Genomic DNA, 24,920 nt, shown 5'->3' on the forward strand with positions numbered 1-24,920 from the left:
AATACAAAAAGTGGCTCAACTTACCCTACTCTCCCCTACATTGTCAGACAGTGATATTTATTTTCCGGTTATTAAATTGTTATTGTAGCCTATCTGGTATTGTTTTGTTTCATCTTTGGTTTTGTTGAGTTTAGCACGATCACTGCAGTTAAATTTAACACAAATCATAGAAATATATTTGAACACTGCTACAACTTATATTATTTGGTCTAATCATATTCTTACATTATTATTGAATAGATCTGTGTTATTGCTAATTGAACCGCTGTTTTTTTTTTTTTTTTTTTGAAACGCTGGTTGCACAACAAAGACCCGATAAACACTGACGCATTTAGTTTGGCCCCGGTGGCTTCCGTAGTCTAGCGGGCACGTGATCAGAAAAGGTTATAAATAGAGGTGCCGCTGGCGTTTGTTTCTTTGACACACGGGCGGAGTGAGGGGCTGACATGGCGTCGACGAGCCGGTACGTAGCAGCAACTTCGACTAAATAATAACCCTCAGCTTTTGAAGTGTGTGCCTCCTAAAGCGTTATTTTGTATAAACCGTGTTCAGTTTTAAATAGTGGGAAACGTTTGTGTCGGTCACAAAAGCCCCACGCCCTTTATTCACGACGTTTTGTGGACGATGTATTGTGCTACTACATAGCGGCTAGTTAGCCAGCTAGCCTGCTAGACGTTACCAGAAGTCACTGTGCGCATCGTCGTTACATCCAGACCGCTCACCGGCACCTAACGGCTTCAGCTCGTTACCGACGTTACCGACGTACCGTAGACCTCCTCGCTACTGTTGCCGTGGGAAACGACGTGAACGAGCTGAAGTAACGTTCAACGGAGGCGGAAACTTGGGCTGAATGTGTAAAGTCGCTACGTGGTTGGAGCAGTGCTGGATCAGCGCTCCTGTCTGTTGTAAACACACGCAAATGTTGTCGTGCTGTTCGTCTACGTTTAGTCCTTTTTACACAACACCAAGCTAATCTGAAGTTCGTACATTAGTGAATAGACTGGCTCTAAACACAGTGGGGGCACTGTGTTTTTCTTGTCATCTGGTGTGTGTTGTAACGAACTTACTGTCATTAAGGGGAAATGTTTGGCCTGTTACTATATACATGTGATAGAAAGTACATGGACAATAGTGTTGACGAGCACCTGGATAGATGCCCTATGAGATCACCTGCTTTCGCTTCCTCTTGTTCTAGCCATTATTGTTATTATTAGATTTAGGTCATGTTAGTTATATTTTTCTTGTGTTCAGACAATGAAATCAAGAATGATGTTACCTGCTTGACAGTTTCGACTGTGACTCCAGTCTTCCTCAGTCCTCCAGTCTTCCTCAGAAGACTGACTCTCGAAACTGTCAAAATATGCCAGTAATGCCACGATTAGAGCTGAAGTGAGGAGGTAGATAATCAGTTATCCCATCAGAAGCTAATTATTACTTTAATAACCTATTAGTTGTCAGGAAAAAAATCTGAAATTACTAATGTCAACTATTTTAATCTAAGAATTTGCAGATTTTTTTTCTTTATTTTATCATCAAAGTGTAATGAGGATTGTATTACTTACTGTAGATGTGTTATGAAGGGTAAACACACAGGCATTTCTTCTCCACAACAAAGGGATGAAAGGAAAGAGACTGTATGCAAAACAGGCCTGGGCAGACTATCATTATTATTCAAATTTGCTCTCCCCTCAGGATATTGGCGATCAGGAGTTGAATGGTTGTTATTAACCATTTGTTTTCCCTGTATGAGTGATTTCTGACAAGGCACTGTGGACATTGTTTACCTCATCATGATCACTCAACATCTGTTCTCCCGATCTCTTTCTCCAGCGGAGACGCACTGACCCTTCCCAGGGTTCAGTGTCCCAACCACCCTGATGCCATCCTGGTGGAGGACTACAGAGCAGGGGACATGATCTGCCCCGACTGCGGCCTTGTAGTAGGTCAGTATACACTTAACAAAGACGTGCACTTTGTCTTTCTAATTAAAGAGGCTTCAGTGAGAGAGAACATCCTTCCTTTCCATTCTGGTTTCCTGTACTCACTCAACCTCACTCTGTTATATTCTGTCGTAATCATAATCATGCTCGTCACTCTTCCTGAGCTCACGTCTGTGGTTATAGGCCACCATGCTTATAGTATTTTTACATTGGAGGATGAGCTGAGTTGTTTGTGGATTAAAGAAAAGTTGAAAAGTGAAATAATTGTATTTATCTGTTATGTGACTCAAGCTCCCTCTTAATATCTACAATGTCAGCTCATCTAAAGACTTATGTTTATTTACGAAGATCACAAAATAACAACCATCTCACTAACACAATATAATGTAGTAAAGTGTTTTTTTTAGCTATAAAAACAATGTTGATAGATTTTTTTTATCATCAGTACGGGTCACATGTACAGCAGAAAAGGCTCTTCACAGTGATGTAATGCTTGAAGTATTAACTCAGACCAGAGGGAGTTATAATGTGTAAAAACACCTAGCCACGTTTAATCTGAGACCAGAAGATCTTTAAGGAGCATAGAGAAGTATAAGATAAATGGACATCAGTCACTAGTCTAACGTTTTGATCTCTAATTTATTGTGAAGGTGAGTATTTGCTTTGTGGGGCACAGACGAAGCCTCAGTGTTAACGTGTGATTCAGGCTGTGAGGCAACGCTGCAGGGAACAGAGTCCTCTCCGCTAACGAGCCCCCTGAGCACAGAGCAGGTCAGATGGGGAGATGCTAGACGCCAGCCCCGCCTCTGATGCAAGCTGAAGCTGCTCCTGTTCCTGCTCCCATAGCTTCAAGTGACCTCCGAGGAGATGAACGTCACTTTGCTTCTTGATATTAGAAAGGCTGATGGATGGTAAAAAAAAATCCTAACAGGATTAAAATATCAGAAATCTAATCCGTGACCCTGCTACGCGGCTCCAGGAACAGACAGTTGTGATAAGTGGTAGAAACTAATGGCCCTGTTCAGACAGTACGTCCTGCCTACGTCACACCCTTCACAACAGGATGAGTTTTTCTTTAGGTCAGTTTTTCTTATGTTTTTGTCCCTCGCTGCAAACAGACAGTAAAATCAAAGAGAGAAACGGGAGGAGGGAAGATGGGATGTGTAAATTGATTGAGCTAGATTTAAAGCCACAATACTGAGAAGAGCAGAGCAATAAAACGTAATGCTGTAGTGAAGCTAAAGAGACGATCCACACAGTATTTACAACAGTGGAGTGTTTACAGAGGGGAGTAGTGCTGATTATTGCACCATCTACTGCTTAATTATTCCAGAGGGATGTAAATGAAGCCCCGTGGAAGAAAGGGAGCACAAACTGTTTGTCCGTCTGAGCAGGTGATTTGCTGAACTTTAAACAAACTGTCAACGCCATGACCTCACTACTTCACATCTCATGTTTCCATCACAGAAGAAAAACCTTTTAGAGCAAAGGGGTTTAGCCTTCAGTACAAAAGACTGAAAACGGAGACATGGACACAACGCTCATGTTGGTTGAAAGTGCATTGAGTTGTGAGTGTGCAGGATATCAGTCATGTCAAGGGCTGTTGTATTGATTTTTTTTTTTTGCATGCGTTAGAGTAAAGCTGTTATAAGTCATTATCACAGATGCAAGTTTATTTTACATTTATATATAAAACGAGCTACATTTTGGTTTTGTGTTGTTGATCCCTGCCTTAAAACAAAACACTCAGTCTCAGAGAATAAAAGCACCAACACTGTCTAACACTCAATCTGCATTGAAATAAGCTGAGACATCGTGTCCATGCAGCAGATTTAAGCTCGTTACAGTGAATGTATAAGAAATTGATCTTGTGCCTCCCTTTAGTTCCCCTCCTGATTAAGTTTCCTGTCTATCTTATTTATTTTAATTCACCGTTCCAAACCATTTCTCCCCAGGTGACCGTGTAATCGATGTGGGCTCCGAGTGGAGGACGTTTTCTAATGAGAAAGCTCTTAAAGATCCATCCAGAGTGGGAGACGCCCAGAACCCGCTGCTCAATGGAGGAGACCTAACCACCATGATCAGCAAGGTGAGAGACGGACGAGTCTGACGCCTGAACATCACACTAGTCTAAAGATGCTGCTGTTTGAATCATTTGAAGGATCTCAGAAGATTTCCAGTGGTTCAACACTCACAGTTTGTTAATGTCACATTTCGTAATGAATTATCACTCTGTTGCCTAACACATACTTCCGTACTAACACCGTGGATCATACCGTGGTGCAGAAATACCAGTGTTACTGTCTCGTAATGTCAGCAGCACCTGAGTATCACAGCCACAGTAAACCACATCCTCAGTTATAGCGGCTTCTCTTTTAAATACAGTTACAGTGAAAGTTTTCCAATAAAACATCATCTGTTTCCACCACAGGGAACGGGTGCGGCCAGTTTCGACGAGTTTGGTAACTCAAAGTACCAGAACCGGCGGACCATGAGCAGCTCTGACCGGGCCATGCTCAACGCCTTCAAAGAAATCAGCACCATGGCAGATCGCATCAACCTGCCCAGGAACATCATAGTAAGTGAACAGGATCGATGGCTTCACCGTTTCCCTCTCCGCTCGGTTTGGTCCAGACACGCTCAGAGTCCAGGTGATGTCTCTGTTAGCGGAGACTGATGGCTGGGACCTTTAAAGGCCAGCTGACTCAGAAATTGAACACCACACATAAGGGAAACTTGAAAAGGGGAAACGAGAGAAACGAAACGTAACTTTCTGTTTATGTAATTCTGTGCGACCCAGTGGTTTCTAACTCAAACATATGGCAAACGCTGCAGGCTAGAGTCTCAGCTGAAACCGCAGTCTGACCTGGGACAGTCGTCTCATATGAAGTGGGCTAGTCTGGGTCAAAACAACATTCATACGTGTGTGTGCTAATGTCTGTGTTGCATTAGCAATTTAAATAATAGTGTGGTTGAAAACACAGACAAAACAAACAAAATATGAGTAGAGCCACACGCAGTCACTGTTTATCCTCCCTTATACTGAAACATCGCGACTTGACTGTTGTCATCTTGTTTTGATTATAAAAATAAATAGATAAAGACTTGGACTGTGTGATCTACAAAAACATGACATTGTGATTACATGGGCAGATATTCAGTCTTCAGTTGAAATAAAGATCGTAAGTAACTTTGACAGGACACTTCTCTTGGGCCTGTGGAGAAGAACATGATGAAATCACTTTTTTAAAAAACAATTCAACATTTGAATTTGGGAAGATATTAGGCAACCTTAAGTAAAAATGTGTTTCCTGTAAACGCTGTTTTTGCCTTGCAGGACAGAACCAACAACTTATTCAAGCAAGTCTATGAACAGAAGAGCCTGAAGGGCCGAGCCAATGATGCCATTGCTTCGGCCTGCCTCTACATCGCCTGCAGACAGGAAGGTGTACCAAGAACATTTAAAGGTCAGAATTAACTTTATCTTAATTTAACGCCCGGGTGCTCTGGAGGGACTGTGCTACTTCTTGAGGTTTCAGTGTTCAGCAGTTGAAAAATCCCCTCATTTCTGATTCGAGAATGTAAGAATAGTCTCTTTTAATCATGTTAGGTGATGAGAAGTCCCCTCTTAGCGTATATACGTACATATTAATATGCTTTGATTGAGCAAAAATATTCAGTGGTTTCAAGAAGAGAATTTCAGTGATTAATTTATTCCCACCGTTCACTCTTCACGCTGTGTTGCTACACCTGTAAAAGCATTTAGTGACATTTTTAGACAGTATAGAAATCCATCACTGCACAGTGAGTGATGGTGCTACATTAATGTGTATTCTTTAAAAATTGCTCTCACCTTTTCCCAGAAGACGAACACACAGTCCCTGAAGTGTTTCTCACTGGGCTTAATGGGTGATGTGTAATTTACCACTATGATTGCAAAAGGCAATTTGTTTCCTGTCACCATGGTTTTATGGAGGAAAACACAGTAGATATAGAAGAATGGTGCACTTCTTACTGTGGACGTCGCCATGGGGACCGGAGAGAAAAGACCTCTGTTACTACACATGGCGCCCTCACACCTTCACCAGAGCCCTGACGTCTTCTCACCACGACCCAGAGGAGCTCGTTGTGATGACACAAACCTGGCGTCAGACACACTTCAGTCTGTCGCTCCCGGAGACAGAGTGAAGTGTGTCTGACTGAGCTCATGTGTGAAACAGAGCGGCTCTTTGTCCGCACAGCGCACAACACGCAAGGAGGGTGGGGGGTTACATTTCTATCCAGTGTCCTGCACACTCCACCCACCATCATCCAATCCACACCGTCACCAATGGTTTTGTGCTACATGTGGGTAAATATGGAGCTACATTTGTGTCCTTATTATTCAATCATCAAAAAGTTGATTTAAACAAATAAGATATTTTCAATCAAAACAAACTTCACTTGATTTTTGAGAGACAAAAAATTGCGTTTGAACCCTTTTTTTCTTTGACCCTTATTATTTGATTGAAAATATCTTTTTTTTGTTTAAATCAACTTTTTTTTTGATTGAATAATAAAGACACAAATATCATACCCATAATATGACCCAAATACAAAAAAGATGACTTTAATCCCCCTTTCAATCAAAGAAAAAAAGTGCTCGAATGCAATTTTTTGGGTCTCAAATATTTTTTACATTCAAACCCAGGACACAAATGTACCTCCATAGGTAAAAAGGCTCCAGACGACGTGTGGTGCTGATTCTCTGGAGTCCATCTCACTGAACGTCTCCCCTCGCTCCCTTTGTTTCCTCCAGAGATCTGCGCCGTCTCCAGGATCTCCAAGAAGGAGATCGGTCGATGCTTCAAGCTGATCCTGAAGGCGCTGGAGACCAGCGTGGACCTCATCACCACAGGAGACTTCATGTCGCGTTTCTGCTCAAACCTCGGCCTCCCCAAGCAAGTGCAGATGGCGGCCACCTTCATCGCCAGGAAGGCCGTGGAGCTGGACCTGGTGCCCGGCAGGAGCCCCATCTCCGTGGCGGCAGCAGCCATTTACATGGCCTCCCAGGCCTCTGCAGAGAAGAAGACCCAGAAAGGTGAGCGATGGTGCTGCACTGGTCGCGTTTAGTTTAGACCAGGACAGATTCAGGTTAACGGACCTACCTGGGCCGATTGTTGGCCATACACAAGTTATATGGATATTTTCAGTACATTGATACATTGAGTTCATAAATCAAATTTTTTGGACCCAGTCTGAAGCTCATCAGTGGGATATCTATGAGAATCTGACATTCAAAAGTTATTGATCCAAAAAGTTAAGAATATTCAAGGTTTACAACACGATAATGTAGTTCTAACGGAAATTAAAGAAGAAATACGGTAGTAAAATACAGTAGAGCATGTTTTAGAGGAGATATACTTGTTGGTAAATTCTGGATACTAATTAAACATTTTTAATTTATTTCAAGTCTCAATATAGATTTAAAGTATGGCTGAAAAGAGCTGTCACACAATCAATAAAACATTTTGATGGACTCAACATGACACAGCTCAGTGGAGCAGAGAGTAGAGTGAACTGTCTATTTATAGACTGTCAATCATTGAAGCACTACTGTGTTTAATTTACCCATAATCCCCTGCTCATATGAACACACGTGCTTTATATTATGTGATTATGGTTTTGCCAGCATTAAATCATTTGTAATGAATTATGGTTTTATGAATCTTATAGTAATTCAGACCATAAGATAAATGTACAGCACTTAATGTGGCCTTTTTAAAAACCAGTGAAGTGTGAATTCTTACAAAAGAAGAACATGTTGCAGGTCCAGTGGTTTACAGCTGTGCTTCAGTCTGATAGGAGAAACGACTAAAACAGAGAAAACTGTCTTGTGTGATGGGGACGTCGTTTGAGCTCCAGATGTGATGTCTCTCAGCGGACAGTTTACTGAATCATGGATCAAAGAAGAAATGTCATTATATTTTCAGTCTTTGTATTTTTGAGCTACAGGAAATTGGTCTTTGATGATGAAAAAGCAAAATCCACTGCAGGTCAAACATTTCAACTCTTTGTGTCTGACGCTTCCACAGAAATCGGAGACATCGCTGGCGTGGCAGACGTCACGATCAGACAGTCGTACCGACTCATCTACCCGCGAGCTGCAGAACTTTTCCCTCCAGACTTCAAATTTGACACACCCGTCGACAAGCTGCCTCAGCTGTGAACAAGACGCTGCCTACACAGTCGTGATATTTTTTTCTGCTGTACTTACAGGATCATGCTCTTTTTTTTATCCTCTTTGTGTTGAATTTGGAAGATTTCTCTCGTCTCTCCTCAGACTTCAGGCCTTTATCAAGGCGCCCTCACAGGAATTAAACGGACACACATTCCAGTGCTTAAAGAAACAGCTTGCAGACTGTACTTACAGTATTTCATTTGAGTGTATATACTGTACTATGTATATATGTCCAAGTGGGAAAGTGTAATTGATGCTTGCAAAATTTTAGGCTGATTTCATACTGTATACATACAACTTTGTTTTTGTAGAAAAATGACCAGGTTCTATTTTGTTAGTTTGTTTGAATTGTTCTAAGTAATTTAAAAAAAAATTAAAGATTTTCATTAAAGCATGGTAACTGGCTCATGGCTTCAGTAACATTTCACATGTTTACATTAAATCTTTCACTGACACACTTTCAGAGGAACAAAAACTCCACAACTTCTTTGAACACGTCAGAACTTCAGATTGTCGCCTCCAGTCAAAATGACCCAGTGATGTGTTCAATGTCAGTGCTACAAATAAAAGCAAAGCCACTATTACAAATGTTTAATTTGTGCATTCATGATAGGCAACAAACAACGGCTGCAGAAATGCATCTTCAGTTTTGTTTTTTACACCGGGGCGAACAGCAGAGACTCGAGTATTGATGTACCATCCGTCACGTTCTCCTCTGGCGACAACATGCACAAGCAAAGAATAAAAAACAAAAACACTTTGTACAATCTATTTTCATTAAGAAACGTAGATAATTAAAACTATTGATAAAATTAGTGCTTTCAGCTTAATTGTGTACATACAGTATGTATATATAATATACCCTGCCCACCCCTGTAGTGATTCATATCAACAGGCCCACCCCCTCAAAAAAAAAAAAAAAAAAGCTCAGCACTTGTCTTGTGGATTCTTGTGCAACACATCTTAGTTCATCTGTCATTGGGTTCACTATCAGTCCATCAGTCGGATGTTCCTCTAAACCACCAAGAGTTTGTTTACTGCTTCACCAGGGACACGATCAATTTGGTCTGTAGTGTTTTCACCTTCACTGAGGTAACGAGAAAAAATATCAGCTCCACCGCATGAAGTGGAATCCAACTGAACTCAGCTCTGACAAAAACCATTCAATGTTGAGTTTAGAGTTTATTACGGCGACACCACGTGATGCTAAACATCTGTAGAACTGAGCTCAGCTGAATCATCAACCTCAACCTCACAGTGCCACTAGAGGGCAGCAGGGAGGGAAGAAAGATGCATTATTTATTGTGGCCGAAAGGCAGCATGTAGTGCTGGGTGGACTGCTGTTAATATAGACATCCTATCATGTTCTTGTTGGCACACATGCAGACTTCAAGTGAGCAAAGTTGAGGGGAGATGCAGAGGTTAAAACCAATGTAGTGTGGAGACTCTTACTGGGATTTCAAGTGAGGAAGCAGCAGTAGTAGTCAAGATGTTTGTTGCAGTTGACCCGCTCAGTGACGATGCTTTGAGCACTTTAAATTCACCGAACACCAGTCTCAGATGTGATCGTGACACAACTGTCAAACTTAACAGTGAGATAAACGTCCTCAAGCTGTGGCAAGGGCTTTGCAAATAAAGACAAAAAAACAATAAAATATACGACTGAATATAATCTGTACAGACCAGAAAAAAAAAAACGGAAGACAGTGACACTGATATCATGATTGTGATCTGTTGCCGTCTTCTCGGAGTTCATTTGAAAAACATTCTCAGTGGTCAGACAATGGACACGACGACAACGTGTGCAAGAGGACAAAGCATCCCTCCTCCTTCACTCTCCAACAGAGTTTCTTTTGTTCTTTTTTTTTTTTCCTTAAAAAAATGTTCTTCATGTGGATTAAAAAATAAGTGGGGTTCCTCAGGAGGCGTCTGAACTTTCTTCTCAATGGCACAGAGTTTTGCCCGGAGGCTCAGGGAGCCACGTCCGCTGCTCCGCAACATTTTGGCCAGGGAGGAAGAGTTTAAAAAAGATGTGAGCTACAGTCACTGCTGTGTTGGTTGGTTCACAGTGTGTGTGTGTGTGTGTGTAAAGAGAGGAGCCATGTGAAGCTAACACCAGTCAGCGATGTAGTCAAAGTCAGAGAACGTGTTCTGCTCCTCAGAGCTCAGCACTCGAGGTTCCCTCGGCGGGGTCAAGATCGGAGCCTCTGAGGTAAATTCATCGTCAAAGTTGCTGACGTCGTTGGCGCCCTGGATGGTCGGCACGAACGGAGGCTTCACCTTCTTGGCTAGCAGTCCGTTCCAATCCATGTGCTGCCATAAGACGGACAGAGAGAGAGAGAGAGAGGGTCACATCAGTGTCAGTTCTCTTAAAGCAACACTTTGGGACATGCCTGTCATTTGCTTTCACATTGAGAGCTGAAGAGAGGAGGGACCCACTCGTCTCTACAGTCGGTGTCCACTTAGCTTAGCATGAGGAGCAGTGATGGGAATAACGGTGCTACTTTTTTCAGTTACAATTAATTAAAAAAAAGTTACTCTTTCCCCCGTTATAACGCCGTTACTGTCCCGTCACAACATGGGGCGCCTGCTCTACCCACCCATACACATTTTTTTCAGTCCATTAACTAGTTGGAAAAAGCTGTTCATCAGCTGTTCATCTGGAACTAACCAACTCTATCAGTATTCCTCCGCACTGTGCGGTTACTAACTCAAGTTACTTTTTGGGGAAAGTAACTAGTACCTATAACTAAAGTGCCCAACACTGATGAGGAGTGGCTTCAAGGTGAACAGCCAACCGGCCTCCAGATCTACAGTTTCTCTTTGAGTTGCTGATTAAAATGTCAAACTTCTCCAATAAACACAAAATCAGAGCAGTAGAAAAAAAATCTCAATCAGTGCAAATGATCTTGTCGTTTCTTACCCTGAAGAACAGATGTTTCTTCACCTCCTCTGCATCCCTTTCTCCTGCTCCCAGACGTCGTTCTGGACTCCTCCTCAGAAGCTGAGCATGGGGAGGAGAAGGAAACACAGTAAACGTTAAATTGACAATTTAAGAAAAAAAGCAGAGGTGAATGACTCCTCAGTGGATCTACGCACCCTCCTCATGATGGAGATGGCCTCGGTGGAAAGGAATCGTGGGTAGCGGACTTCATCGTTGACGATGCTGTCAAACACCTCCTCTTCATCGTCACCAGGGAAGGGCGACTGAAAGAAGAACAGTACGAGCCCAGATGAAAAAGATGAGTCACTGTTTGTACGGGCCATGACACAATGCAGTGCACTCTGCACTCACCTCTCCAACCAGCATCTCAAAGATGAGGACGCCCAGTCCCCACCAGTCCACAGCACGGGTGTACGACGTCTCAGTCAAAACTTCAGGGGCTAAAAACTCTGGCGTGCCGCAAAATGTGCTGGTGCGATCCCTGAAACCCATTCCTGAAACAGCAGAGGAGGTCTGATCAGGAACAACAGTCCTGCCCAACTATTCACTAACATCTGCTCTTTCACCCTGGTTTGGTCACATCAGTGTCTTTTTCTTTTTGTTGCTGATACTGATCAGCTGCGAGTGAGATCAGCTGATCCCAATATTTTTGGCAGCACTGCAGATTAGATGACACACACTCCACACAGCCGACGTGTCATTTTGTTTTGGGCCCCGCTGTGACATCACAGTTCCGTTCTGATGTCACAGGTCCCCACTGCCACATCGAAAGTTCAGTTCCGATTAAAAAAGAACAGAAAAAAAGGTTCACTTCCGGTCACTGTGACATCACAGCTCTGTTCTCTTGTACAACATCTGCCACAGGACTTCTCTATCATTTCACAAACTGCAGTCGTATTGAGAGGCACATCAGTCAGAAGACTTTTGAAAATGAAGACCTTCCTTTTAGGTCTTGCTGTGGGCGTTGTCGTCACTAAGGGTGCTGGACTAGTCACTGACTATATCATGACCAGAACAACAAAAGAAACTGTGGTCCATCAAGAGACAACTGTTGCTGCAGAGCCTGCACCTGTTTTAAAAACTCCAGCAACTTTAAAAGAAATCTGTGCAGCTCATACAAAGGGCCTTGACATCCTCGCAGAGTCGAGACCAGGAGCACCAAGAGGACGCGTCAAGAACCAGGACATGTGGCCAGCCCAATGCAAGAAGAAGTTGCTCAACCCACCTCTACAACTGAGAAGCAGCCTCAACGTGTCAGTGTACAAAGGCCCATACACTACTGACATAAAACAGGACTTATAATGAAGTGCGACTCTCCAGCACAAAGATGACACACTCTCATGGATAAGTTGTGAGCTGCATTCACCATGCTATGAAATAATGATATAACATTACGACACACGAAGCAAATACTTGGAACTACTTATGCTTTTGAAATCAACTGTCTGGGATGTAGTTCCGGTATAGGGATTATAGGCAATAGGCAAATTTGCCAAAATGTTGAACTACCCCTTTAACAGCTTCAAAGCCTTACCTTAACAATTCAATAAAAAAAAAAAAATCAATGAAAATTCCAAGTTTTATCAATATTATAAACAACACATTAACAGTGGTGTAGTGTCACTATATCTAAACTTTAACCAACAGCAGCCTATAACACACACACTTGTGTTTTGTTCTAAATCACTCACTACTCCGAACCAATATCTTCTGTAATCGTTCTGAAAAAGCCTTTCAGATAAATCTCCACCTGACTTGCTCTCGACAACAAAGCACTGATGTCAGTTCCCAGTTTACCTTCTTTGCAAAGTCCAAAGTCAGCGATCTTTACGTAGCCCTCTGTGTCCAGGAGCAGGTTGTCCAGCTTCAAATCTCTGAAAATTACAAAAAAAAACAAAACAAGGGAAGACAAATTACTTTGAGACCTCAGTGCTTCTTGTGGAAATAACCCGTGTGTTGACTTTTTCCTCACCTGTACACAATCTTATGGTCGTGTAAGAACTGTAATCCCAGTACAACACAAGCTGCATAAAATCTGCAAAGGCACAACACAGCCAGTAAAATTAGTTTTCATGAGGAAGTTGACTTTTTACTGAGGGAAGTACATTACAACACACAGGGAAAGTTTTTACAAGAACTCCTGACTATATAACCTCAAACTTAAATTATATATATATTGTCTGTATTAATGAGAATCATCATTTGATCCTACTTCTACATGATGAGAATGACATTACTGCTACAAATGGAGACCATGTGTGATCAATGTGCAGGTGAAGCTCTGGTCACTCACACGGCCCTGGGCTCAGAGAAAACATCAGCGTGGATGTGCATCATCAGATCGCCTCCCGCCGCGTACTCCATGACAAAACAAACGTGCTCCTGCGTCTGGAAACACGCAAACAGGTTGACCAGGAACGGGTGGCGGACGCTGTTGACCGTCTCGAAAATCCTCTTTTCACACATGAGGCTGAGAAGGAAAGGTCACAACATGAGTCACAACAACCAGCACTGGGGGATGAAACATGTTTCGATCTTCTCTAGTCTCTCTGTTTTATTTTGGCGGGAGTCTGTTTACCTGTCCACCTCATCTCGAGCCACAATGTCTCCTTTCTTCAGAGCTTTGATAGCGAACATCTCGCCTGTGCTTTTATATTCTGCTAACAAGACCTGTGGAGCGGAGCAGAGGACAGAGAGATTTAATTTGAGCTTTTCTCCTTCACTTTGCAGCGTTTAACTCAAACTTTAATTATTATCAATTCAGCAACTGACCAATAATGTATCATTTATTTTGTAAAATATAAAGCAACATGTGAAACCATTCCCATTTAAAACTCTTGAAACTTTTGTATTTGATGATATCTTTGTCATATATGAATTGAATATATTTCTATTCTGGGTTTTTCAAGATGTCACCTTCAGCTCCAGAACATTATATTGATCTTTTAATACTCTGACTATTCTATCGACAACAGAAGTAAGTTGCAGCGCTGTGTTAGATGGTGAAATGAAATGTACCTTTCCGAAGTGACCACGTCCGAGGACTGCCACACATTTAAAGTCTTTAAGACTGAAGTGAAACTGCTCCTCTTCCCTGGAAAGATAAAGAGACAACTGACATGAAGCTAGTGTTTAAATATATATATATATATATATATATATATATATATATATATATATATATATATATATATATATATATATATATATAAAAGAAACAACAGGCTGCTGTTAAAAAGAGATCAGTTCTTTACAGTGTGAAGGTAAAATTTAAAAGCAGAGTCACAGCCAGGTGGCAGCATTTACCCCCATCTGACTGCTTCACTGGTTTCACTTTAAGTTGCAACATCCACATCATGAAAATCACTGATGCTCAAAGAAACCAACAAGCAGCAGGCGAAACAACAACAGTGGCAGGTTGGAGACAAAGTGTTTGTAGTTACAGCGTTTTTGTTCCAAGTTACTGTTTTTTTTTACTCACTGATGGCCATTGAGAAAATGACACTGACCAGAATAATACGTGAATAATAAAAAGAAAGAATTATTCCTCCTCACATCTCTCTTCTTTTATCTTTCAAATTAAATTCACATACGTTTTAAAATCAACAAAAACCCAAACATGCTCGTGTTTCTTCTACCTTATCTCTGTGTCTTTGTGGATGGCGGTGAGCTCCAGGTCTGAATGCTGGATCTCCTGCTCCGCCACTCCGTCCATGTCGGGTTTCAACGCCACACTGTTTCTCTTGGTCAGGAAGTCAAATGAGGCGAGTGCGTCCTGCAGAGAGGAGACGCAGAGCAGGAGAGACAGAAATAAATGACAGAGGTAATACGACAGTCAAGTCAGTGGGGTTTAATAAAAGATTATGTTGGTCAACATTTATGACCGGTAAGTCATTGTTACACCTGCCAATCACTACTCATAAATATGCTTTCATCTTTAATAAGCACAACACAACAGGAGCTTAGTGTTAAATGAATTGCATATGATGATTTGTTTGACAGTGTCTGGCAGCCTTTCCTGAATGACCGTCCTACCATATTTTGCCTTTACCAATAAGTCATAGGATGCTCTTTTATTCTCTCTCTCTCTCTCTTCCTTTTCTCAGTTTGGTCCCCATGTAAACTTTTTTTGTATGATGTGCAATTCATGTATGTGACTTAGTGTATTTTTGTTTTGCAGTTTGGCTGTATCTGTGCTGTATGGTTCGTTGTTTGTTTAAGTAAAATAAATACAATTAATTGCATGTAAAGCATCAATAACACATATAAATGAAACGTACCACATACAAAAATATAGATGAATAAATCCTGTCATAACTTATCAACCAGGAGTTTGTTAGTCAGACTTAAGATTAACATTAGTCAGTGAAGTCAATACATGTGAACTGGGCTCATAAACAATGTGTAGTGAGGAAAGTGTGTGGTCCTGTCCAGATTATGTGTGATCAATACAGAATCGAAGCTCTGGTTTTTCTTGTCTGATGCAAAAGGAAACACAACTCGACAGACATGAGCGACGCTTTAAACAACTGTGGCTCATTTAATTTTCATGAACGAGTCGAACGAGGAGCTCGGCTGCTGCCGCCACTCTGTTGTTTTCTATCTGCGATTGTATCAGCTCGCGGCTGCCAGATCAAACCTACTTGTGATTCCTGGAACACTTGTACCTGTACTTCCTCCTTGTCGGGCATCTTGTCCTGCGCCAGCGGTTCTCGGATGTTATCTGGAGCTGGGTAGTGTTTGGGTCCCGGGGTGGGCTCTTTGTCAAAGTCCAGTTTGGTCACCAGTGGGTCGCTGTGTGGAGACGTACGGATTAGTGAATGAAGACATCAGTGCTCCAGCTACTGTCACTGAGACTCTCAGCAGGTTTTAGTGTCTTTTAAGCATTAGAAATAACGAGGGACTGACTCTCTTTGTTCTGTCTGTGTTTGAGTACCTGCAGGGCGTGGGAGACCCGGGCAGACTGCTGGGCCCGGTCTCAGCAGCCTGTGGACTGAAGGAGTTGGTGCTGACAGTTGGTATGGCTCTTCTCACCAGGCGGCCCCATGTGGCGATGTTGATGTTCATCTGAGGGGCCCGCAGGAACGTCTTACCTGGTAGAGACCACACAACAGAGACACAGAAAAGGGGGGAGGTGAACAAAAACTAAAAAAATGACGATGTCTGCGACAGTGAAAAAGATCAGGATGTGTCAAAGTGGGAATATCTGTGAATGTCACAAACAATATCTCCTCTTTCCTTCGGTAGCAACGGATTTGAAGGTAAATCAAGAAAAATCCATACAATTATAAGAACATTTTAGAGCCTGGAATGTCTAGTAATTGATACAAATAAATGAAAAAAAAACACTGATAAAAATATTTTTTAACTGATTATTATTCTTTTTAAAATTATGGTTGAAAACACCAAGCACAATCTTAAACAACTGTATTCTATACTTTCACTTTCTAAAATATAAATCGAGTTCAAATAAATAAAGCATATAGAAATAGCTGAGCTGGCTCTTGATTGACGGCCATGATCACGTGACTGCACATGATAGCGGGGTCACCAGAAATGTGTGATGTCAAAATGGGGTCACGAGCCAAAAAAGGTTGGGAACCACTGTTCTAGAGTAAGAGACATATTCTTATTTCTAGACCCAACATCGAATCCTGTTTCTATGAAATCAGGTTTCCATCACGGCTGCCTGAGAAGTGCGGCGCTCTCTCTCTCTCTCTCTCTGACAGATATGACTCACCTTGCTGCTTTGAGAAAATCTTCTTTTGTCTTTGCAACTTTGGTCGTCTCTCGATGACGGGGTTGAAAAATGTGACCTGAACAAACAAGAGTCGTGAGCGGAAATTTAGAAAAAAAAAAACAGGAAAACAGAGACAAGTCTGTGCAACTGTAAAAGAAACCGTGGCAATGCGAGTGTGGGTTTGTGTACAGATATTATGGGATGTTCTGTCAAGAGACTCCGATGTAAGATTACACAGCTGAGGAGGCAGTATAATGGGAGCGTTCAGGGTTTTTATAAATGAAGCGTCCTCATAAAGATAGAAAGGTGCAAAGCCATGTGAAGTTAGTGCTGCCAATATTCATCTGTTTTAGCATTAATAAAGCTACCGTATTTTCCGCACTATAAGGCGCACCGGATTATAAGACGCACCTTCAATGAATGGCCTATTTTAGAACTGTTTTCATATATAGGGCGCACCGGATTACCGTATTTTCCGCACTATAAGGCGCACCGGATTATAAGACGCACCTTCAATGAATGGCCTATTTTAGAACTGTTTTCATATATAGGGCGCACCGGATTATAAGGCGCATACGTAGATGACCATTTAGTAGCCCGGGCGTTTAATATGCTAAATCGACTTGGAGCCCAGGCGTTTATAAGAACCAGGCGGTATTTGCAACAGGCTACAATTTATTTTTGCAATGAGCAGCACCAGACCATCATGCAAAGAACAAGGAGCTCACCATAGCACCACTGGAACAAAACTACTTTTTCCCCCGACGCATCTTTATTGACATCAGACAATAAATAAAAAGACAGTTTGTCTGTGTTACCGCGACACAGGGAGCTGATCAGAGCAGTGTTATGAACGTTAACGGAAGGGGGGGTCGATCGCGGTAATTTCAACACTGTACATTAGCGCATGTATCTATATCCCTATATCCCTCAGTCTAGCGCGCCTGTGTTTGTGTGTGTGTGTGCGCGCCTGCATGCGAGAGAGAGCGAGAGAGCGAGAGGACTTCTGTCTGTCTGTGACTGACAGAAGAGGTGAGAGCCGGTGAAGCGCTGTTAAAAAAAACTTTTGTTTTCTGTGCAAGACTATGGTAAACACTTAATCGCCCGGGCGTTTAATTGAACCGGCGTTTATTATGCCAAATGAGGTTGGACCCCGGCGGCTATAAGAGCACAGGCGCGTATTTGCACGCGGGCGATTATTTGGTCATCTACGGTAGAATAGAAGATACTGCAGTCAAACTGGGGTTACGTTATGCATCCCCTAGATGGAGCTGAGTATGAATCAACCAATTAACCAATTGATCCATATATAAGGCGCTCCGTATTATAAGGCGCACTGTCGTTTTTTGAGAAAATTAAAGGCTTTTAAGTGCGCCTTATAGTGCGGAAAATACGGTACATTAACATCTGGAGTTTTTCTCATTATATTTAAAATATGTCTAAATATCTTTATCATCACACATGCAGGTGATTTTTTTTAATTACTGAATGTCCTTTTATTGAATTAAACTACCTGATGTATGTGTGTGTGTGTGTGTGTGTGTGTGTGTGTGTGTGTGTGTGTGTGTGTGTGTGTGTGTGTGTGTGTGTGTGTACCTCAGCAAACAGCATCCCCTGTGGCTCCAGGTAGAGACACATCCCATGACGCTGGTTGTCCAGGAAGTCCTCCAGTCGCAGGAACTTGACGGCGCACAGTGAACGCCAGTCGCGCCAGTACACAGAGATCTCCAGCTCACGAGACTACGGGAGAGACACACACACACAGACATAAATGACAATAAACAGACGTGAATAACACACACTGTGTTGTTCAAACACAACACTGAGTCAACAGCACAGATGTGGGTCGAGGGCAGAAACGTGTGTGTGTGTGTTACCCGGTCCAGCTCCAATGTAAACTTCTGGTCCCAGGCCTGGTTGCTGACCGGCCTCCAGCTCGTCTGGCCGACTACTGTGTTGTCCAGCTTCAAAACTGCGCTGATCTCATCTGAGGACACACACACACACACACAGAATTTGTTCAGCTCTAGTATATTTAACGTGTCCTGATTGTGACTATTGTTCCCTGTGATTACAGATAAGCTCGAGTCACTGCGGTGGTTCACTCTGGTGAAGCTAAATGTAATCACAGAATCAACTTTCATCAATATTTACTCTTCTCGGACGGAGGAGGAGGAGGTCGGGTCTACTTACTGGAGAGCTCCTCGCTCTTGGTCAGGTTCCTCGAACTCACGCCGCGGTTTCGGTTTGCTCGGCTGATGAAGGATGAGCGCGTCTCGCTGGGGCTCCATCCGGGCAGAGGGACAGACGCGGCTTTGGAACGACCCGGGACACTTTCCAGAAGGTCCTGACAGCCCATGAGCCTGACGTCTAATGTGCCTGGAAGTCAGGTGGGACGATACACACTTGTGTAATCAGAGTCCTTGTTCAGGTTGTTCCATTTTGCACATGGCAACAGGTTAATGTGTTTAAATTTACTTTCAAAATATTTCAGGGGAAACTTTTTACACATGGCTCGTAGTGAAATGTTCTGGTGGTTTACTGAGACGGACCAGGCCTGTCTTTTCTGTTAGACGAGCCTAATTGAGATTCAACAGCTGCTCAAATATAAAGACAGATTAATTTAAGGCCACCCACGCTGCAGGATATCTCTGACCTCAGATCTGTGCTTCCATGATGATAATGAATGACATCTTCTGAGAGGCACAATTTTTTAAAAGAGCACAGTGAACCCTTTAAAATATGAGATTCACATATTTCCAAAAGGATGGAAAAAAGAAAGGAAATCTGTCCGCTGTGTCTTTGGTTTGAAAAGTACCAGAATTCACAGCGAATCAGTTCTGCTCCAGCAGATTAAACGAGACAGTTTAGCGCAATTAATTCACTGCTAAACCTGAGTTAAAGTAAATGTTTATCTTCATCCCACAAGCCCCTTACAGATCCACCGAGTTGGCTTTGTTCCTGTGTGACTGGAGACGCGTTACACATACAAATCAGCAAAGTCTGCCTGAGACAACTACGGCCCTGTGTTTGTGCTAAAATGAAAAGTGTGTACATGAAATTAGCGCGCGCACACACACACAAAAAAATATGTCTGTGTTATATCATTGTGCAAAGGCAGAAAGTGATTACAACAGCAACGCGTGAGCCATTTTCAATACCTATACCTAAATGACTCTGTTCTTTGGTGTTTTGGGATGGGGCAACAGACTGTAAATGATCATAAATAATTATAGTGATATAACCATAAATATACAGGACGCCACTGGTCCAGTTACCTGTGAGTGCAGCGGGCTTGGTGACAGTGCTGTACTGGTTCTGTGTGGAGATGATGCTGGATCTGGGACTGAGGACCGGCGAGGACAGCAGGGACAACTCTTCTATGATGCTGCTGCTGCGGGGGTGGTTTTTAGGCAGCTCGCTGAGGCGCTGCTCCAAGGAATATCTCAGGAGGTCCAGTTTTTGACTGGACTCATTAAAACGAGCCTGGGCCTGTGGAGAGGACAGAGCACGGTGTGGGAAATGAGTTGAGCAAAGATGGAAAGAGAGGGACACATCGATTACATGGTCCGTTTTACTTTAGTAGAGCACAGCAGCGAAGAAGGGATCAGTTTCATTGGAAGTGCGTGAAACTGTATCTGGTTTTCTTGCTCGTTTGAACCCGGTGGAACGCACCAAGGTGATCGAGGATGTGGTTTTACATGGAAGCTCAACACAGACATCTACCTCTGAATGTGCCCTTTTTTCCGTGACTTTTCCAGAGCCCAGGAGCTTCATGACGTTCTTGGCTCCCTCGGCCACAGCCGACTCTATCCTGGCATGGTGACACAGCTCCTCCACCCGCAGGTCCAATGGGCTGATGATGGGTTTTTCTGCAGGATGAGGACGGACATGACTCATCATGGTTTATAAGAGTTTGGGTGAACAGGTGTGTGTGTGTTTTAATCCGTGAGAAGCATTTCCCGTCAGACTACTTCCAACACATCACTGGCTGCACGCGGATGCTCACCCATCACATCGTTGCTCTCGAAGCTCAGCTCGTTGGTCTGGCTGGCTTTCAGGATCTGCATCCTGATGAACTCGATCTTTGTCTTGCTGTCCTGAAGCATCTGCTGGGCCGTCGCTAACAACTTACGATCCTGTGAGTGAAAGGAAACTGGGTCAGTAGGGAGATATTGATCTACTTTTCACACACATTAATGACAAGAGGTCAAGGCTTTATTCATGTTTTGTCTTCCTGAGTTAAATAACTTTCAGCATCGAGATAAGCGACCCCGAATGCACGCCATCCTTCGTCACTCAGTGTTACGTGCTCACAACAGCAAAACACAATAACAGCCAGGACGCCGGTCCATGCCCTTAATTGGAACTAAAGTACCAGTGACCACATGGAAAATCTTATTCACAAAAAAAAAAGAAAAAAAAGTGGAATCTCATTGTGTGCTGTAATTGCTGACCCTCACATACATACAAACACACACACACACACACACACACACACACACAGAGTGGAGTATGCAAACTCCACCCAGAATTCCTCTGAAGTTGAAGTCCTGGTTGTTGACAGCGGCGCGCGCAGGAAAGACCTCTGTCCAGCAGGCATTTCCTCTGTGACATCACGACACGACTATTTCCAACTGGAAGGTGCCTCTGTCCGTCCGTCCGTCTGACTGGGGGAGGTCGCTTACAAAACCCTGACCTCCTCTGGCCAGACGGACAGTCGGGGTTATGTGACAACTTTCAGCCCTTTACTGTACTACAGTTACACACTGAGGCTCCACCAAGCGCCTATTGTTTCCACTCCACACTCACTCAGACAAATAACACAACAACCTGAAGCTTCTCATTGGGTAAAGTTTAGGCCTCGTGTCTATTTGTTTTTTTAATACTAGTCACAAATCACCATAACACCAGTTTTGACAGCCCATGTGAAGCGTTGTAGTTAAATTTAGAGAGCAGACACAAACTTAAAGGAGCATTATCGCAAATACAGCAGTAATAGCATAAAATAAGCTGAAATATGCAAAAGATGGGTCGGGGGGAACCATAACTAAATTTACAAAGGAAATAGCCAAGAGTGTAGTGTCCGTGGGGCAAATGCAGAATGTGTCTTTGTTATGATACAAGCCGGCCCGGCGCTTGCTGCGTTCAATTGCACTCGGAACCCGGAAAGATCCGACCTCCGAATCGGAAAAATGCAATAGTAAATTGTAATGTAGCAGTGTCAGGCTGCTTACAGTCACTGAATCGCTCGGTAGAACACTTTCTCTCCTCGTCCCTGTGTCTTTCTTCAGCTGTCCTCTCAGCGTTATTAACGCGTTAACGCAAAATGATTTTAACGGCACATTAACGCGGGCCACTCCGTAGTTTTGGAAAACAGAGAGGCTGCTTCTCTCCAGACGTGTGTGTGTGTGTGTGCGTGTGTCTGTCTCTGTGTGTGAGTTACTATGGTTACAGCGATGCTCCCATCCATCGGATATTTCTGCAGTTGGATTTACATGATCCGGTCTGAGACATGAAACTCATGGACTGAGGAGTCGTCCCACTGCGGTCTGCACGTCACACCGACGATCGTGCATTTGTAGGAGGAAGTTGTAGTTGCTGTTGTTGCCGTTGTTGTGCGCGACGTAGAGCTGGCGCTTCGACTACGGAGTTTTTTTTTCCTTTCCCCAATTCATTCAGCCTGATGAGGGAGGAGGAGGTGCCCCATCTTATAATGTTACAGAAAAGCTGCATGTTTTTTCTCCTCATGTCCTACACTAGAGAACCTGTTCTTCTTATCACCAAACGAGGCTGCTCTCTCTCTGACAGCTGATTTTTAAATACCATAAAGCATAACATGTATGGAGGAGAGACGCCCACTTGTTTATATCTGATATGCTCCGCCACTGGCTCCATCTAGTGGCCGCGGATTTGCGTTAATGCTCCTTTAAGGTTAAATGTTAGTACAAATGTTTTAATTAAATACTTCAAAAACAAAATCGTTATTTTCTCTACATATTAACAGAATTAATGTAAAGTCTTGGCCAGGCACGGGGGAGTCTGGACCATTTCTTGAACCCAGGCAAGAAACACACATGCACATGATCGCCTGCAAAACCTCAACCTGTCCATTTAATAAGAATCAATCACTGAGCTTTAGATGTGGTGGTAACCAGATATAATGTTATCTGGACAGAGCCAGGCTCGCTACCCCCCCGTCTTCTCTCTTTATGCTGAGCTATGCTAAACTATGCTAAGCTAAACAGCTGCTGGCTTTAGTTTCCTATTTATTACCATACAGACAGAAGCTGGGATCAATATTCACAATCACATTTCATATAGGATTATTTCCCAAAATGTTGAACTACTCACTCTTTTAGAAAGGACTCTTAATGTGTGACAAATTCATTCAACACATGCTCCATTAAATTACACTGATGTATCCACAGAAACATGTGATAAGGAGGTAGAATCAGACCAGTGGCCGAGCTGAGTCGACACCACTGAAACTCTACACTCTGCTCGACTGTCGACTACAAAGTGGCTTCAATTACTACTGATGGACATGAAAGCCAAGATGGGCATGAGAGGTTCTCAGAGCTCCAGCTGTTGTTATTAGTTCTGGCGACTTACACACACACACACAGTCACACACTCCTCCCAACTAAATTATAGTTTTTCTCGGACCAAGCATTAGTGGAGCCACAAAGACCGTAACAGCTTTGTGAACAAACAGCAGAGTGTATGACACACACACAGTATGTGTCAGCGCCTTCTCATGTTCCCTCCTCCCCTACAGTGAAGCTGTGAAAGCAAAGCTGCCATGTATCAGCCTAACCAACGACAGAGCGGGAGCTGGTCTTCAGACTGGGAATGATTGTGACCATGGTGCCTTTCAGAAAGACGCTTGTGTTACCTCAAGAAGAAAAGAAAAAAGCTAAAATCCTTTACAATCTGCATTAGATGATATAACTGTCTCGTAGCCTTTGGGATATGACAACATGTGCCATTTAAAAAAAAAAAGCCTGGAAAGGTGTAAGTGAAGATTTGCATGTTGAGGAAATGAGGATTTCAAACAGTAGTAGCCTGTGGTGTGGGGAGCACTGTGTGGAGAAGTGAGTTGAAGGTCATGAGAGGCGAGCTCACATTTAAGCTGTTAAAATACATCTGGATCGTGTGTCACGTAGTTCCACGATGAAAAGAATCTGAATGTCAACGGTGAATAAAACCTGATGACGGCGACTGAAGTGAATCTAAGTGTTGCCGGTGGTTTCTCTGACTCCCAAACAAACAGCCTCACAGTTCATCTAAAAAGGACAATTCTAGTTTATCACATATTGGTTCTTATTTTTAAAGTTTTGTGAATCATTTCTGTGGTCTATGGGAAATATTACTGCTACCATGAGGACGATAACGCAAAGAAACACAAGTAGTCTGACAGTTTGTGTCAGTAGTTCACACCTGTTACATCATGAGTAACAGGTGTGATCTATATAATGCTGTTCTGAATTACGGTTTATTTGACTATTTTTAGTATTTGAATTAACTTCTTGCTAAAACCTCTAACAACTACCAGTAGTAGTTAAATGCATCAAGTTTGATTATCTTTAAAAAAAAAATGCTTATTCTTTATTATATTTCCTCACATCCCCTTTTACCTCAGTAGTATTTCACCATCCCATACGTTTGGTTGAACTTGCTCAGGAATATTATTGTTAATTACTCTCCAAATTTTTTATATTGTTTGTTCTCATGTCAGTGGAGTCGACATAATTATCCAACAAGACATGCTACTGAGGGGAGGTTTACTTTGCCTAAGGCGAACACTAATGTGAACACTAATCTGTTTTGTTCAGAGCCATCCTGGAGTGGAATTCGTCGTCACATTATATTGTGTTAATAGATTCCAAAGAGACGTATAAATTCTTGCTCAAACAGTTTCTTCTAATGTTGCAGCTGCAGTAGTTAAATTGTGCAGCTGCACATGAGGGTGTTGGTATATGCTACTATATGATGTAGTGCCTATTCTCTTCCCCACCCTGTGAGATTACTATTTTGGTATCTGTTTGTATGTTTTGCTATATTGTTTTCCCC

General features: G+C 42.7%; 2 protein-coding genes across 3 annotated transcripts in view; one reads left to right on the top strand and one right to left on the bottom strand.

Moving 5' to 3' along the window:
- The first annotated feature begins 363 nt into the window (after positions 1-363).
- On the top strand, positions 364-8,560 carry gtf2b (general transcription factor IIB). Its single transcript, XM_083991000.1, has 7 exons — positions 364-463; positions 1,831-1,943; positions 3,896-4,029; positions 4,372-4,518; positions 5,278-5,407; positions 6,739-7,020; positions 8,015-8,560. The coding sequence occupies exons 1-7, from the start codon at positions 447-449 to the stop codon at positions 8,146-8,148; spliced, it is 957 nt and encodes a 318-aa protein (XP_083847126.1). The 5' UTR covers positions 364-446; the 3' UTR covers positions 8,149-8,560.
- Positions 8,561-9,048: 488 nt separating this feature from the next.
- pkn2a (protein kinase N2a) overlaps positions 9,049-24,920 on the bottom strand; it is a 28,432-nt gene continuing 12,560 nt past the window's right edge. For both annotated transcript variants that reach the window (XM_083992151.1, XM_083992150.1), the window contains exons 5-23: positions 20,854-20,983; positions 20,571-20,716; positions 20,123-20,336; positions 19,038-19,223; positions 18,722-18,831; positions 18,441-18,584; positions 16,845-16,920; positions 16,041-16,197; positions 15,772-15,898; positions 14,743-14,879; positions 14,123-14,198; positions 13,683-13,774; positions 13,398-13,574; positions 13,077-13,139; positions 12,902-12,978; positions 11,456-11,598; positions 11,260-11,367; positions 11,084-11,164; positions 9,049-10,473 (exon numbers count right to left, since the gene is read on the bottom strand). In XM_083992151.1, the coding sequence (XP_083848277.1) occupies positions 10,270-10,473; positions 11,084-11,164; positions 11,260-11,367; positions 11,456-11,598; positions 12,902-12,978; positions 13,077-13,139; positions 13,398-13,574; positions 13,683-13,774; positions 14,123-14,198; positions 14,743-14,879; positions 15,772-15,898; positions 16,041-16,197; positions 16,845-16,920; positions 18,441-18,584; positions 18,722-18,831; positions 19,038-19,223; positions 20,123-20,336; positions 20,571-20,716; positions 20,854-20,983 (2,448 nt within the window). In that variant the 3' untranslated portion in view covers positions 9,049-10,269. The remainder of the gene's footprint in view (positions 10,474-11,083; positions 11,165-11,259; positions 11,368-11,455; positions 11,599-12,901; positions 12,979-13,076; positions 13,140-13,397; positions 13,575-13,682; positions 13,775-14,122; positions 14,199-14,742; positions 14,880-15,771; positions 15,899-16,040; positions 16,198-16,844; positions 16,921-18,440; positions 18,585-18,721; positions 18,832-19,037; positions 19,224-20,122; positions 20,337-20,570; positions 20,717-20,853; positions 20,984-24,920) is intronic.

Source organism: Trachurus trachurus, assembly GCF_905171665.1.
Source record: "Trachurus trachurus genome assembly, chromosome: 17".
Lineage (NCBI taxonomy): Eukaryota > Metazoa > Chordata > Actinopteri > Carangiformes > Carangidae > Trachurus > Trachurus trachurus.